This window comes from Sebastes umbrosus, chromosome 4 (genome assembly GCF_015220745.1).
Source record: "Sebastes umbrosus isolate fSebUmb1 chromosome 4, fSebUmb1.pri, whole genome shotgun sequence".
In the NCBI taxonomy this organism is placed as follows: domain Eukaryota; kingdom Metazoa; phylum Chordata; class Actinopteri; order Perciformes; family Sebastidae; genus Sebastes; species Sebastes umbrosus.
The window spans coordinates 26,524,471-26,541,014 of NC_051272.1; the positions used below are offsets into that span (position 1 = coordinate 26,524,471).

The 16,544-nt window shown below is 40.3% G+C and overlaps 1 protein-coding gene across 4 annotated transcripts in view; it reads right to left on the reverse strand.

The window, feature by feature from the left end:
- The window catches only part of hydin (HYDIN axonemal central pair apparatus protein), a 108,951-nt gene that overhangs the window by 85,691 nt on the left and 6,716 nt on the right, over nucleotides 1-16,544 (reverse strand). For all 4 annotated transcript variants that reach the window (XM_037766591.1, XM_037766593.1, XM_037766592.1 and 1 more), the window contains exons 5-7: nucleotides 16,399-16,533; nucleotides 13,465-13,664; nucleotides 12,605-12,729 (exon numbers count right to left, since the gene is read on the reverse strand). In XM_037766591.1, coding sequence (XP_037622519.1) covers nucleotides 12,605-12,729; nucleotides 13,465-13,664; nucleotides 16,399-16,533 — 460 coding nt within the window. The remainder of the gene's footprint in view (nucleotides 1-12,604; nucleotides 12,730-13,464; nucleotides 13,665-16,398; nucleotides 16,534-16,544) is intronic.

Here is a 16,544-nt window from a genome sequence, read left to right on the forward strand (position 1 = left end):
TGTGCTAAATTGTGGCCAAATTGTTACAGATATACCGGTAGAGTTGTAGTCTTTAATGTGAATTCCTGGATATTAAATGTTAATCTCATTTTCTGTAGTGGTCCCATTACCATAATATTTGTTCTTAAAGGCACAATGTGTAAGATCTGTCCACATGCTCTAAACAAATAAGGGCAGCATGTGATATATTTTTTTCATTCTGTTTCTATGCTCATGTATCAACAAAAAGACTCAAGACTGCTAGGTTGCGTCCGAAATTCCATACTAACATGATATTTAGATCGCTAAAACAGTGTGTCAGATAATTTAGTATGTCTGAAACCTTAATATGAAACCAATAGTACGCAAATTAAATTATATTTCCAACGCTGGATACTACAGCAGCATAAATATCCCAGAATGCAATGTGGTAGTGATGACAACGTGCATAATGGACGTTGACGGACAGCTCTGTAACATCATCTACGCTCCAATTTAAATGTAAGTATAAGAGTACAGACTTTGATTCTCACAAATCGTCGTTTTGGTTACATGAGGTTGGCACGGGTTACCATGGTTACTCGTCTCCAACCGGCAAGGAAGCTCTCAGGAAGTGACGACGTAAATTACTGCTCAGTGTGTCCGAAAAGATAAAAACTACTTTTTATTCGCACAAAAGTATGTTGAACGATAGAACACCTATTGGGTATGTAGTGCATAGTATGCAATTTCGGATAAAGCTGTTCATTTTCGAGCCGAGCACAGTTCCATTGTATTCACTCAAATAAAAATTCTAAATCAAATCTTAGTCAAACAATATTACTTAAAAAAAAATAATTTAAAAAAAAGCAGGGGCGATTAAGCAGGCCACCTTGACGACATATAAAGAAATAAAAAGACAACCTCAACAACAAAAAAGATTTCAGAACTGAAACCTTAAGGATAGCCACTTTAAAATCAGTGAGACATAACAATAAACAATAGGCAATACAACACTCAAATGGAACATCAATATACTACTGTATAGTAAAGTTGGGAATATTTATTGCATTAATTAAAGCCCCTAAAGTGTAGTTGCATGGGGTAGAGACAGTTACACACCGATATACTGCACATACAGTATTCAACGCACAAAACAATTCTACCCACTGAGCAGCCACTGCTGCTCCTCTGGGAGTCTCAGGCCTAATGTGGGCAGCAGATAGAGGAGAAACTCACAGTGCAGTCAAGGACACACTGCAAAGTCTAGCTTTGAAAGACTGGATCTGGATCAAATGGAGCCTCGCAGAGAGATTAAAATGGTTCTCAAAATATCCTGGAAAACTGGCATCCAAAACAACATACTTTATTATGCTGCCAAAGCCTTTCTGAGTTCCAGTGAAGGGAAATACATCAGGCTGAAATAAATATGAAATGTTTAAATCATAATGTAGATGTAGACTTAAGGTAAATATGATTTCCCGCAATACAACAATTTCAAAGTATGATTCTCTGGAGTAAAAGTTTAAAAACCACAAGAGACAAAGTCCTTAATGGTTAATAGGACATCTAATGAGTCTCTGTAGTGGTAACAAGGCCACCATCACAGTGTGCACACTTCCAACAGTGAGAGAAAGAGCAACAATAAGCAGCAACAAAACTAAGATGCAAAACAAGGTTTTGCCATAAAACCACCAAGAACAAGGGCTTATGTAAATGTAGTGAGAGTTTGTTTACATGCAAATCATAAGGAATGGAGCTTTTAGTCTGTAGAAACACACTGCTTATCATGGGATTATTTATATTTGTATACCTGCAGAGGTTACAATTTTCAAATAAGGACTAATTTCCAGCAAGTCCCACTCGACATACACAGGGAACTCTTTCGCATTTTGGATACAAAATAAGGGGATGTCTGAATTCTGAATACTCTGAACACTACAGGGTTCTCCTCTCCATGTTTCTGTGATTCATAATTTCTTTGATATTACATTTCCCTAGTGTAAATGAAAACACAGATACATTGGTCAATCGAATTACTAGAAATCAAAGCTGAGATCAAAGTGACATGGAGGATTTTCTCTTTTGCAAACTGTGCAATTCAACGAGTCCAATGGGTATTTCACTTAATTGTTGTGCTTTCCAAAGCTCGTCTCTAGCCAAAACAGCCATGGAGACTTGCCATTAATTACTTTACAAAATTGAACGGAGTGAATAAAATGAATTACAAGTTCTCTGGAATGCAGGTTTATTCAACTGACTTGAGAGGATTGATGGTTGCTATGCAGGACGCTGAGTAAAATCCTGCTCTTGGCGGACGATTAGAAACATGACTCTGGTTTGACAGTGCAAAAAATGTTGAGATCTGAAATTGCACCTCTGCACTTCCACTGATGTGAGTCAAACAATGTTTAAATAAACAAGGACACAGTGTCATTGATGCAAAGCACCAAAAATGGGGCACAGCACATATCATCCAGTTGCAAAGACGCAGTGCCAGCAGGTTCAAGTATGCAGTTCTGGACCTGCAGTTCCACCGGCACGCGGCAAGGAAACCAACAGCAGGTTGTTCTTCGAATGCATAAACATCAACGTGTGCCATGTACAGGCAATAAGCTTCTGAAATGTTGCCTGTAATCAATAAGTGTTACACATTTGTATAGTTACTGTTAATGTTGTTTATAGATACTGAAATAAATTACAAATACATTGAGAAGCTCTTTATGAGCTAACATTTGGTGTTTTACCACCTCATGCTAAGCTGTATACTGTATCTATTTGTGTAACTAAGAGCCATGTGGCACAATGGTGTTTTATTATTGTTTATTTTAGCTAACAAATGATACAGGTGTAAAATGTGAACCTCGTGCATGCACATGAAAAACATAAACACGGAGAAAACAGCAGCTTGCTTATTTGTGGTTGTTTGGGGAATGTCTGATTGGCTTTTTTCAGAAATTTAGGGATATTTTCTGCTTTGTTTTTGCTTGCATTTTATATTATCATTTTTTAACATAAGCAAACATTTTTGATAAGTTTAGTTATAATGTATTGTGACCAAGATTTGTACTGAGCCAGACATTCATTTTATTGTGTGTGTGTGTATATATATATATGTATAACTGGTTGGCCATTTTCAAAGGGGTCCCTTGACCTCTGACCTCAAGATATGTGAATGAAAATCGGTTCTATGAGTACCCAGAAGTCTCCCCTTTACAGACATGCCCATTTTATGATAATCACATGCAGTTTGGGGCAAGTCATAGTCAAGTCAGCACACTGACAGCTGTTGTTGCCTGTCCGGCTTGATTTTGCCATGTTATGATTGAGCATATTTTGTTATGCTAAATGCAGCACCTGTGAGGGTTTCTGGACAATATTTGTTATTGTCTTGTGTTGTTAATTAATTTTCAATAATAAATATATACATACATTTGCATATCGCAAGTATATTTGCCCACTCATGTTGAAAAGTGTAAATTGACAAATTTTGAACAGATACAAAAACGTGCAATTAATTTGCAATTAATCGCGATTAACTATGGATAATCATTCGATTAATCGGGACACATGTTCTGGTAATGGGAGGAAACTGGAGAACCTGGAGGGAACCTGCGTGAAAACGGGAAAACTCCACTCCATGGCCCTGCCCAAACTGGGGATCTAACCCTGGTTAACACTTATTGCCTGCCTACAACTATTATACATGCAGAAATGTACTTTTTTTTGCCTGTACCGTTGCATCATCAACATGTCAGGTCTGAACTACTGCTGCTATTCCCTTCCTCTCCTATAGGTGGCTCTTCTGGTGAGAAAACTGCAGCTACTAATTCTAAATGTGTGAGTGATTTACAACTCCGCAGCCCCAAAGAAACAGCAAGAATAATCCAATCCATCCTTGTTTGTGTCAGGCTAACAACCTGCTAATAAGGGGTAAACCTGACATAATCCAAATTGGAGTGTGCCACATATATACTAACAAATGTATTATTTGTTTTCTTCATTCAGCCTTTACTTAATGAGCACAGTCCATCTGAAATCAAGGATGTTTTTTTCTCACGAGACCTGGTCAGTAACACCAGACGAGTCATTCAATGAAGGCACTCCACTTCATAAGAACCTACACACCATCAAACAAAAACCAAGAGACTCAATTACGAATCAACCAAAGTTCTGACTGTTTCCAGGAGATTTATTTTCCCCAGTAATAAGCAATTGTGTTGAATTTTTATAAGATAAGCCATCCAACTAGGTTTCAAGTCCTGCTCAATGCAGTCTGCATAGGAGAGCTTTTAATCCATCTCTGCCTGGGCTTGAACACGAGTAAGCAGAAGTGATTACTAATTAGGACCTGAGACATCTCATTTCTGAGTAACATGAAAGCCTCAGTGGAAGTAAAACTCTCCCAGTCAGTGTGACTTATTTAGCTTTCAGATGCATCAACAACGAATTGACCCCAGTCCTGGTTGAGTGAAAAAACAAACCAGACTGTGAAGAATGCAGACTGGCTTACGATGACCATACGTGCCCTACAGTGACAACACATATTCAAATTCAAGGAGTGCTCGCGTTCGCTTCCAACGATCCAATTATCACTGAGATTTCCATCATGTGCAGTACCTAGAGGCAGAAAGAGGGAATACAAAAAAAGCCTGGCACAGTTCCACAGGCTTTCGCTCAGCAAGAAAGACTAGCAGGAGCTGTGAGATATCATCGGACGGAGAAGAAGAGAGAAAAAGACAACATAGAGGACAGAGGATGAGTGATAGAAGGAAATGAGGGAGAGAGAAAGAAGAATTGGGGAATACAGAGCGAAAAGCAATTATCTCCCAGCATCCGGATGCTATGACAGCAGTTGACAGGCAGGGAGAGCTGCAGCTTATTGCTAAGCTTTCATCATCGCTGTCCACCAACCCGTCTCCCCCCCCCCCCCCCCCCCCCCTCGCTTGCTTTCTCTTCCCATAATTTCTCTATGTACACAGCGAGAGAACTTCTCAACCCCCTCAGCTACCTTTGATTACGGCACAAACAGCAGCTATGCAGTATGAGTGTGTGTGTGTGGACGCACACGCTTGTACTTTTGGGTGTTTGTTTATATGCAGCCGCTTGCTGTTTGTGTGTGCGTGTGAGTGAGTGTGCTGCTTTTCTAAAAGGCTGCTGTGCTGAAGTCCCCTTGGTGCTACAGCCCTGTCAAAGCAGATGCCTCAGCGCTCCCTAAGAGCTGTCCGTCTTTTCATTTAAATCAGCAGCAGTGACAGAGGAGAGGAGTGTGTGTGTGAGTGTGATGGAGGCAGGGGGGTTACTGGAGCAGCACAGATTCTCTGCTCACTTTTAAGAGAGAACAAGGGTTGTCTAACACACCATGGTGGAAAACAAGAGAGCTGAGCAAACTATTATTTTTCAAAGCTGCACTGGCTTTTAACTGACAATGGGAAATAAAGACAGTGTGTACCCGCGTTAAGGCGTACACGCAAAATTGACACGCAACACACACATGCACACACACGGGCTCCGTCAGCCAGCTTATGCTGAAGTCGGCCCCTTCAGTAGAGTAAAGCCTTTTGCAGCGTGCTGACCTGAAACATACATGAGCGTGAGGGAGACAGGGAAAGGTGCTAAATTAAAAATGACAGTCCCTTGATGGGCTGTAAGTGGTGTTCTGGACCTGGGCTGGCCCTCCCATTATAAAAGCTTAATGCTGCTGAGCGCCGTTACTGTTGCCACTCTTTCAGCAGACCTGCTTGTTTACGTAGCCAGTCAGCGTCCCTGCTCCTTTAAAGCTGAAGTAGGCAAGTTGGAGCAAATATGATTGAAACAAAGTTTTTTTTATAAAATGGTCACTATATCCTGACAGTAGTGCATGAGACAGGTAATCTGCCTCTGTGTCCTCCGGTGCTCCTAGATTTCACATACCGGAAGAAAACAACCAATCAGAGCCGAGCTGGAGCCTTGTCGTCTCTGAGCAGCTGTCAATCCCTCGCTAACTCTGATAAAACGGTCAAACTAGGCAGCACTGATAATATGAATCAATATTCTGTTACTGTAATGCCTATTTCTCGCATAAAATGTTTTCAGAAACATATTTTAGTGCACTGTTTAGCTGTAAAATGAGAAAGTATTGACCCGGCAGTCATGTTGAGGTCAGTTGAGGAAATATCAAGCACCAGCAAACTTTCTCATTTTACAGCTAAACAGTACACTACAAGATGCTTCTGAAAATATTTTACATGAGAAATAGACATTATAGGAACAGAATTGTATTCATATTTGATCAGCGCTGCCTAGTTTGACCGTTTGATCGGAGTTTACGAGTGATTGACAGCTGTCTCTGTTGAATGAACAGCCAATAGGAATGCTCTCTCTCTCTCTGAAATGACCTGTGATTGGCCAAAGTCTCCCGTCACAGGCTAGATTTTCTAAAGCTTGGAAACTGAGGAGGTGCAGAAGTCTAGTTTTCTTTCAGAACACTTGAATTACAATATGCTGAAAGGTTATTATGGAATTTTTGCCCAATGATGCGAAAAACATTCTGCCTATTGCCACTTTAAGGTCACGCACACAGGTAAAAAACAATGAATACTTTTACAGTCCACAAACGAAACATTTATCCACAGACAGAGTTATAGATCCTGAAGTTTTTTACGCAAAACAATCATCATTAAAGAGCTATACATAAATACTGTATCGGGTCTCTCTCTGCTCTGGGAAATGGCTTCGCAATAATTAAATGATAAACTCAAAATGGATGAATATAAAACTAAAATCAGAACAGTTCGGCTCTTATCCACCATTATCCAATCATAAACAGGCAGTTTTTTCACAAGGTGACTTTGCTGTGGTAGAGTTTCAGGACTGATAACAGAATGACTGTCAGCACGCTACTGAATTTTCCCTCACATACACACACACAGTGCTTCACAATAAAACTGGGGGTAGTGCACCGTGGAATATCCACCCAGGTGATGCATAGCTAACAAGGGTGAACTCAAGTCGAGGTTTTTTTTTGCATGGTACACAGCTGTTCTACTGTATTTGTTTAACACCATGGGATTATTCTACCTAGGTGACTTTTAGGGAGCTGTGTAGCTGAAATTAGCTTTGGAGGAGACTTTGATGTGGCCGGCTTGAGTCGGGAGTAAGGCTGATTTGGTTCTGATTGAAGCATCCCCTTGGTTAATCAACCGAGCCGGTCATGTTTGTTATTTTCAGCAACCGATGTTTAGCTGGGAGTACACATGGAATGTGAGACTAATTGCTCTTTTCCCATCATAACAAATTGGGTTTAGTTTGCCAAGTTATTAAAAGAGATTAAAAAAAATTGCTATGCCATTTCCTGAATTCATGTAAGGTGTTCAAAACGGTGAGATGAAGTAAAAAAAATAAATAAATACAAAACATTTTCAACAGACTAAGCCCCAGTTAAATCATCTCTTGCAATACACTGTTGTTTTCCAGCAACTTTCTCCCTTTACCTCTAATTGATCCCCTCGTGTGTTAACAGGAAAAGTCAAAAGCTTCGTCTTTTTGCCTTTGATATTAAGGATTCTGGCTAATTGTGAAGGCAACCAAGGCTACCCTGAAATAAAACTACAGTACAAGCACAGGTATAAGTGTGGGGAGAGCCCAGGAACCACTCGAAAGAAAACTAACATGATCATCAAAAATTAGCAGATTTATCACAAAAACACAAAGTTGGAAGGCATACATAGTACAACCAGTTGCCATGAAGTAACATTTTGGGTATTTGTTTCCATGGAATGACAACATTTACTGCAAAATCTTTATGATTACAAGGCATACCTAAACTGGCATTATACTGTCAGTCACACTGGTGTATAAGTAGTGCCAGTCACAGGTTTTTGAGTGCTTTGGAATGCAAATAATCAAGCTTTGACTAGTTATTTGAAAAAGGTAGAGCCGGTCTACTAAATTTTCAAATTCAACAATGTACTATGCAGACAACCAGAGGCAACCAGAGATACAGTAGTGGTGGTTTGGTGTAAGTATGCTCAGCCCATTAAGACGTAATTTGAGAAGCCATCATGGGTTAGATCCCCACTATGTTCACAGCCCAATTCCCGAAGGATGTTATAGATTCTCCTCTTATTACCATTACTCATGTCACCTCTGTCTTCAGGCAGACACAAAGACTCACACATATACCAACACAATCTACTAATATCTACTCATCTGCTACATCCAAGGTTAAAAGATCCTTCTGAATCCAAAACCATCCATGTTCATTAGGGGTGTGTGCGATTAGTCGGCTAGTTGATTAAACGTTGCTACCCTCGACATCATACTGGTAGGCTAAACTTGTTATTATTTTATTTATGTACACATTTAAATTACACATTGACATATGCTGTCTTAGTTGTTGCTGTGGAGAGCTGCTGCTCGTCCTGCAGCAGCGGAGGCTCTCCGTTCTGATCTGAGCTCATCAGCCGCTCCTGACTCACTTCCACCCCACCGTGTTCTCTTGGCCCCCGCCTGCCACCACTTCCTCTTTCCTCCTGATCAACTGGTTTGGCCAGCAGTTGGGCTGAATCAAATGTCCTTTCTTTTACATGCAAAGCTTCGATTGATGTTTTGGAATGAAGCTTCGAATGTCTGTCATGCTAGACTACCATGTTACTACAGATGCGTGCGGGAGAGTAGGGTTTTTGGTTTCAAGTCGTTTTTGAAAGGCTAAACACCAACAAATATGGATTGAAGCAGAATATTTCATAAAAACATTTTAGAAATGATTACATCTATCCCTTCTCAATAAATCTTAACTTTTGGACTGAGGGCTGCGACAATTAACGTTACAGAGACAAGCGCTGATCGCTGCGTTGCTCACTATGTGTGTGTGTGTTTGAGAGAGATAGAGGGAAGAGAAGATGGAAGGTAATAAAACTTGCACACTAAGATACTAATGGTAACCTATAAGCAATGCCAAACCAAGACTCTTCTTAGACCACAGTCCCTGCTGGCATTTCATCAAATATTACACCACACACCGGGTTTGTGAGGCGCATTCCTAACCGGGCAACTGTCCCAGACTTTGCAATCAATGTCCCAAATCTAAGTTATTTTTTTAATTCTACATAATAAATATAGTTGTATTATAAACCATTTATTATAAACTATGCAAGTTACCGCTCATCAAGTCATTGACTCACTCTGGTCTGCCATGGAAGCTTATTTGGAATTAGTTTGAAATTGAATTTATAAATGTAATATTATGAAATTGAATTCAGTTGCTCTGAAACTATTTGATCCTCACTGTAAATTGAACTCTCTATAACTCTCTGTAACCTGTACAACAGCAGCAACAGAGAGTTTTCTTGTTTCGTTCCTTCCCGCCGCCAGGAGAGTACTTTGTCGGGGGAGAGCAGCAAATCAAATTCAGACAGCGCAAACCCCGCGCCGTGGGGTCACATTGGGCTGGTGGCCAGCGGCAGTGCTGGGTCTAACCAATTGTGATCTCACTGGAATACGTGAAATGACCACGACTTCTTAACAGCGCATTACAATTACAATTCACGTGCCACCACCAAGGAAACAATTTATGTTTAGGGAACAGGCCTACTTCGTTAGGTATAAGCAACAAAACTACTTGGTTAAGTTTAGGAAAGAAAAGATCATGGTTTGGGTTGAAATAAGTATGTTTGTTATGTAACTTAACTTAGCCTACGTAATTCAAAATAAGTCAACAATGACTTTTGGTTTCACACGGACAGGAACACCGGTCTCCTGGGTGAACTACGGAAAGTTTGCTGATATGAGCAAACTGGGTGTAACTTGTGTAACGCGTCTGTGGTTGTTGTAGTTACGACAGCTGTTGAAAGCAGGAAAAGAATACGTAGCTGTCCTCGTGAATGCCTCTTTGTTTAGTATTTCACTAAAATGTCAAACATACCGGAATCATCTTTGGAGTCTTGTTTGAGGAAACATGTCCACTCGCGTTGTTTGTTGAATGTTGCTTATTATGAATCTGTTGTAAACAGGAAGAGAGCAACGTTGCTCTTCCTGTAAATTAATATAATAATATAATAAGTTTCTAAATACACATATTTGTTTGTTTGAGTGAACATGTGTCACGTAGAAGAACTCTTCAGCCCTTTTCAACATAAAAAAAAAATATTTTTCATGGGATTTAAACTATTGTGGGAAAATAGATAAAGACGGGAATCTATTCCTGTGCGCCACTATCATCTCGATAATTAATAGTGGCTGTAGCATGAAACACACACAGCATACAGTCAGCAGTTGCTCTGAAAACAGAAGGCAGCCAGATCAACTTGTGACCACACTGTCCGTGTACTTCAGACCATTTATTTTACTGGTTTCCAACACAAATAAGAAGCCGTTTAAAACATCATTATAGTCCTGCAAATCAATGATGCAAATGACGTCGTAATCAATTACACACTGGGGGCATAATGATTTCAGCGGCATTGATAATAAGATTTGGATATTGATGTGATTAAAGATTTCAAATGGCTCTTATAAACAATGATTAACCTGACAGATTTAATTGTGATCTATTTTGACTGTTTTCTGAGTGTTTTCTTACTTTTAGACTAGTCAACTAGTCTAAGTTTAAACGTCAGGAAAATTAGTCGTTAGGAACATCCCTAATATTCATATGAGCAAATACAGTCATACACACTAGGTACTAGGTTTTAAATCAAGCTGCAAAAAGAAGACAATTAGAAAGGAGACAATGCACAGTTAATTGGACCAGCTTTGGGAATCTATTTGTGCTGAGCTGCTACAGATAGGTCTGTGGTACCGATGGGAAACAATGATAAGGTAAATGGTAAATGGACTTGCATTTATATAGTGCCTTTAAAGTCTTCCGATCACTCAAAGCGCTGGCTACATGTCAGCATTTACCCATTCACAAACACACACACACAGTTGCTGCCTGTAAACACACAGCATTCAAAGTTGGCCACACCTCCACTGATCAACGAGCCGAGAGGGAGAGAGAGAGCAGCGATGGTTGAGCAAGCTATTGAGTGACTGAAGAGATAGTGCCCTTGGTGAGAACAAAGCAGTGTATCAGAGAAATAAAAAGTTATTTTCTAATTTTTTCATGGTGGTTATGTTCTAAAACACAAAAAAACACACAACTAACTCCACACAGCTCCGCATAATAAAGAAGGTGGCGAGTTGCCGGATTTTTAATGAATGCAGGCTTCCTGTCTGCTGGCTATGGCTCACACACACCGATCATAGCTGCACTCACAGCACAGAGAGGAGCAGGGGGATGACTGGAACACATGCACATAACACAACCCGTTCCCCTCCGTGAAATACGGATGTTTTGTATCTGACAGAGCTAAGGGCCTTGGTATCAGAAGCCGAGGGGCGTGACAAAGGGCCAATATTTGACGACCTGAACGGGCTGCACACCCAGTGCACCGCTGTGGGGCCCAAAGGCTGTTTGCAGATGCCCTCAAGCGTCCCGAGTAAAGCAAATAAGAAGAAAAGAGAAAATACAGGCAAGGGGTTGCAGGGTCTCTGTAGAAACAGACCCCGCCACACATTTCTAGCGGGGCATAAGTGAAGATTGAGAGGGATTATTTTTGTATCACTGCATACATTGTTTTTTTACTTAATTCTTGCATATTACACCTTTAAGTATATGTAAGTATATGTGGCATGGAAGAGCCAGGGATCGAACCACCGACCTTGCGATTGGTGGGCAACCCACTCTACCTCTGAGACACAGTTGCCCCAATGTGACACAGACACAGTAGAAACACACACATGCAATAATATTGAAAGTACAGAATTAAACACAGTGGCTTCTCGTCTGACTAAAGTGAATGTCTGTCTGCCAGCCATTATCATCAAAGCCTGAGCTAGACTGAGGAAACTACAGTAACTATTGTTTTGTGTATGTGTGTGTGTGTGTGTCGATGGTGGGCCCTGTTTAGCAGTCCCGTTCTGCTTCAGGGTCACCATTGCTGCAGCAAGAGAATCTCATTATGGTGTTTACCTCAGTGATTATAGTAAACACATTCATCCTTTTAGTTCCACTCCATTTGACACTGCTGATTATGCAAGATTTTTTTAGAATATCTCTGCTTCCATCCATCTGTGTGTGTGTGTTTGCTGTATGTACGTGTGTGCATGTGTGGACCGCGCTGTAACAGATATAATGAGAGAATGTACTTTGTTTAGGTGACACTTCTTATAGTTTCACTCCTATGGGTTCATGATGTGTGTGCATACTGTATATGTGTGTTACAAAAGAAAAAAGTTACATTGACACAATTGTCAGATTTTGATGAAGCCAAATGAAATCTTTTTGTGTGACACAGTGTTTCACAGGAGGAGAGACAGACAGATTGAGAAACTCATTCTGACAAATAAGGGAGGGAACATCTGAGAATTCACCGCCTCTCTTCTATGGAGGCATTTAGAGTATACAAGAATTTAGTTTCTGAGTGGGAAAATTACAGCTGATGAGAAACAAACTGCATAAAGGTCATTCTTATTATAAAAAAAATCTGAAAATGCTTATTATGACAGAAGATGGGAAATTTCACTACAGCTCTGAGAAATCAGGAAATGTACGATTGACACTAGCTTTATCAGATGCTGTGGTCATAACTTCTTTTAGCTATTTGCGTCACTATTTTCTCACCAGTGTGGTAGTGCAGAAGCAGGTACTGGCTATGGTCTCCTACTGTCATGGGGTTGAAATCCACAGTCACCTGCATGCTCTCGCCCACATCAAGAGTCCCACAGGAAGGTGTCACTGAGAAAGGGCTGAAATAAAATAGAATAGAATTTCACAAGGTGGCATAAAAAGTAGAAGTTAAAGCATGTTGTTTTAGAAACTGACAGAGGAAACCCAAATGTTCAATAAAACTTTTAATTGTAATCAATAGTAATTATAGTAAATGTTAATTAAATGTGTACCTATCACCAAGTACAGTAATACAGTTCTTGAAAAGGTTGCTAAGCAAAATGTTTGCTGTCAAGTTGGGATTCTGGGTTGGTGCATTAATGTATACAACTGTTTATATCCGCTGTATGGTAAATATAATAAATCACTGAAATACATTCTTGCCAACCTTGAGACCTCAAAAATATGGAGGACTTGAAATCCAAAGCGAGGGGGTTAAGCAATAAGCATGTGATGTGCGCTAAACTCAGTGGCGGGCGCAGATCAAATCGCGTTGTGTCACGAGAAGCTCTTTTCTGCCAGGAAACAACATTTGGTGTAGCTGTATTGTTGTCCGGGTGGAAACAGTAGGGCTTATACACGCTGAATAGTGCCTGAAACAGGTTATGATAACGATAAGGAAAAAAGCTTTGAAAATTTGTCATAAATCGGGAGAAATACAGGAGAATTGTCATGTTGGGAGGAAACCAGGAGACGGCATTGAAAAACGTGAGTCTCCCGGGAAAATCGGGAGGGTTGGCAAGTATGCGCAAAAGACATATAGACATAAAGACAAAAGACCAATACACATAAGCCCATCCTGTAGTGACTCTCACCTCTGTGTGTCTAGCTTGAACTTGGCTTTGCCTTTTCCTATGTTGCGGACCAGCTGAGTCCTCTGTGTAGAGGCTTTCACAGGACAGGCGGGTAAATAGAGCTCGTCGTGAAAGTCAAGAATGGCACGTGGCCCAACAGCACGGACTGGGACTTCAAACCGCTCCCTCTCTGTCACACAAACCAGTATGTAGTGGTAGTCCTAGATGGACCAAAAAAATGTGTCAAACACTCAAGCTCCACATATTATAGGATTTGTTAGGTGATGCTGAGCCACCTGCCTGTCCTCGAGGTTAGTCCTGGATGGAGACAAAAGCACAAGCACAAACACACACATTCTGATTTGAAGTCAATAAGCTACTGAACCTAAACTTTTCTTATACAGTATAACGTGTGTACACTACTTAGAAAAGCAGCCACAAAATACTGCAATAAAACTAAGAGTCTACTCCATGCTAGTGGCTCTGTGAGGCAGTACTTAGGCACAGCGATGCTTTGAGCTAAATGCTAACATCAGCATGCTCACAATGACAATACCAGCGTATTGATGTTTAGCAGGTATAATGTTTTACCTTAATTTAGTGTATTAGCATGCTAACATTTGCTTATTATAATTAAACACAAAGTACAGCTGGGGCTGATGGGAACATTTTTTGTTTTGCAGGTAAAGAGTGTTCCAGGGTTTAAAATAATATTCCACAAAAAAAATCACAACTCATTAAATATAACCACTATAGGCCTACTACTATTTCCATATTCTTAAACTATTTCTGAAATTGTCCTGATACCTATTGAGTGCTGCAGGGATCACGTATTTTTTGTAGGCCAACCAGGAAGTTAGCATCGCCCCTGGGTTCCCTCGACAAACAGTCAACGGGATTTTTCTGTTGGGTTTTGGGATTATTGCAGAAAACCAGCTCTGCGGCAAACAAGCATTTTTGATACTTACATGTTTTGTTCAGCAAGATAATCTTCACAAATGAACACCACTTCTGTGATCTTTTAAGCGTAAATGCAATCGCCAGAAGTAAAAAGCTAACGTTTAGGCTACAAACGAACTACACCACGGTCACATGAGCGCAAGTATAGAGAAGGGGAATCGCCAAGCATTCTGCGGCGCGCCACCCTTTTGGAGGGTAGTGTACGGAGCTAGTGAGACTGTCATTATATATCACTGGTCTATTCATCTGTCATCTGTCAATCGTTCATCATCAGAAATGTATAAAGTATGTGTGAAAGACAAATGCCCATATAAAGAGAAGCTGACAGAGGAAAAGGGGCCAACATTACAACATTTAAGTTAGTTAATGATATTGATCCTTACGAATTACAAGGATCTTGACAGCTAGCCAGACATACGGTCACAGTTGTGTTTTGGCGTTAGTGAACACCTGTCAGCAGTTCAAAATATGTTAATGTACATTAAGATCTACGAGTCAAATGCCAACTACACAATCAGCCAGACAAAGATAAGCTAGCTAAGGTTATGTTAACTGAATATTAAGAAAACATTGGCTAATACTGCATATTTAATCCACCGGTATCTTGCAAAATGAAACCCATAACCCATACCAATAAGTTTGGGGCTGACTCTATACTATATATACTACAATTCAGCTTTTGAATCTTATTCACTGTGTAGTGTTTTGAGTTAGCTTTCAACACTTGCGGTAAACAGCCAGCGGATGGCATTCTTACCCTTTATCCTTCAAAAATGGCCGACTTGCTGTCGGTGACCTCACATTCCCATTCCCTAGACACAATGCGGCTGTAAAGGCGGACAGGTCGGCGTGATGACATTTAGTAGTCTCATTTAGCCACTTGTTAGCAACCGCCTTTTTTAAGACACAAAGACATCAAAATTGGTATTGGTGGGTATTCCTTGATGTCTTTTATGTTGTAGAACAAAACGTTAAAATCTCTTAAGCTTGTGTTAACCACATTACTTATTTCAGGCATCTAACTAAAAACCCATTCAAAAAACCCACTGCCCTCCAGACGAGGGAATCGGAAGTGCTAAAATGCTAACTCATTTCCGGGTTTTAGGACTCATTCCTGCAGCACTTTATTTGATCTTAAAACCAAAGTATTGGAGAAATTAAAAAATTGACCTGATGGTATGATCATTTAGATGATCGCTAGATGAATTGTCAGATGATAGAAGTTATTACAGTTCATCCTCTGGGGGTGATGAATATCTTTACCAAATTTCCCAACTTATGTTAACCGCATTGTAGAGATAGAGGAGATGTCAAGGGAATACCAAAGTCATTAGGATTCATCTTTGGGGACAATGAATGCCTTGTACCAAATTTCATGGGAATCCATGGCAATAATCTGTAGACCAACCGACTGACAAACCGTCTTTGCCATCCCTAGAGTCACTCTGCTGGCAAGGGTAAAAACATTTAAAACAGCCATGACACACATGAGGGATTGTGTTACCTTTAATATAACATTGTTTCGTTTGATGTTGACCTTTGCTTCTCAGTTTTCACTTCCTCCCACAGAATCAGTAAAAGAGTCGACAAAAGGATGTGCTGGTGTAACCTAATGCCTGACCCTTGACCCTTAACCTCTTAACTCTGACTTCGCCAGAGATTTGGGCACAAAGTATGAATGCAAAGTAAGTGCATCCCTTTGAAAGTATAAGGTGTTATCAATTTCATATCATCTATTTAATCTATGTATTTTTGCTGTATTATTGTCTTCAGTAGGAGTGCTTACTTAAAGTATTGTCTCTCTAATTTCACATTAATACCCATATCCTATCCTCTGCTTCCCTACAGGTCTGATTACAACTTCATCTAATTATCTAATCTAAATGATATCAGCCTCTTAAGTGCAAGTGTATCAAATACATTGATACTTCATTGTGCTCTGTGAATCTAGCCTTCTGTGTATGATTATTCTATGGAGCAGTCTGTCTCCAGTACCTTGTTCTCCTCTGGGGTGAACATCACAGTGAAAGTAGCAGACAGTCCTGGTGCAACCCTGCTACCTGCATCCGTTGGTCCGACCACATGGAAATGCTCTGAGTCCTGCAGCTCCAGCTTCACTTGTCGTGAAACCTTGACAAAAA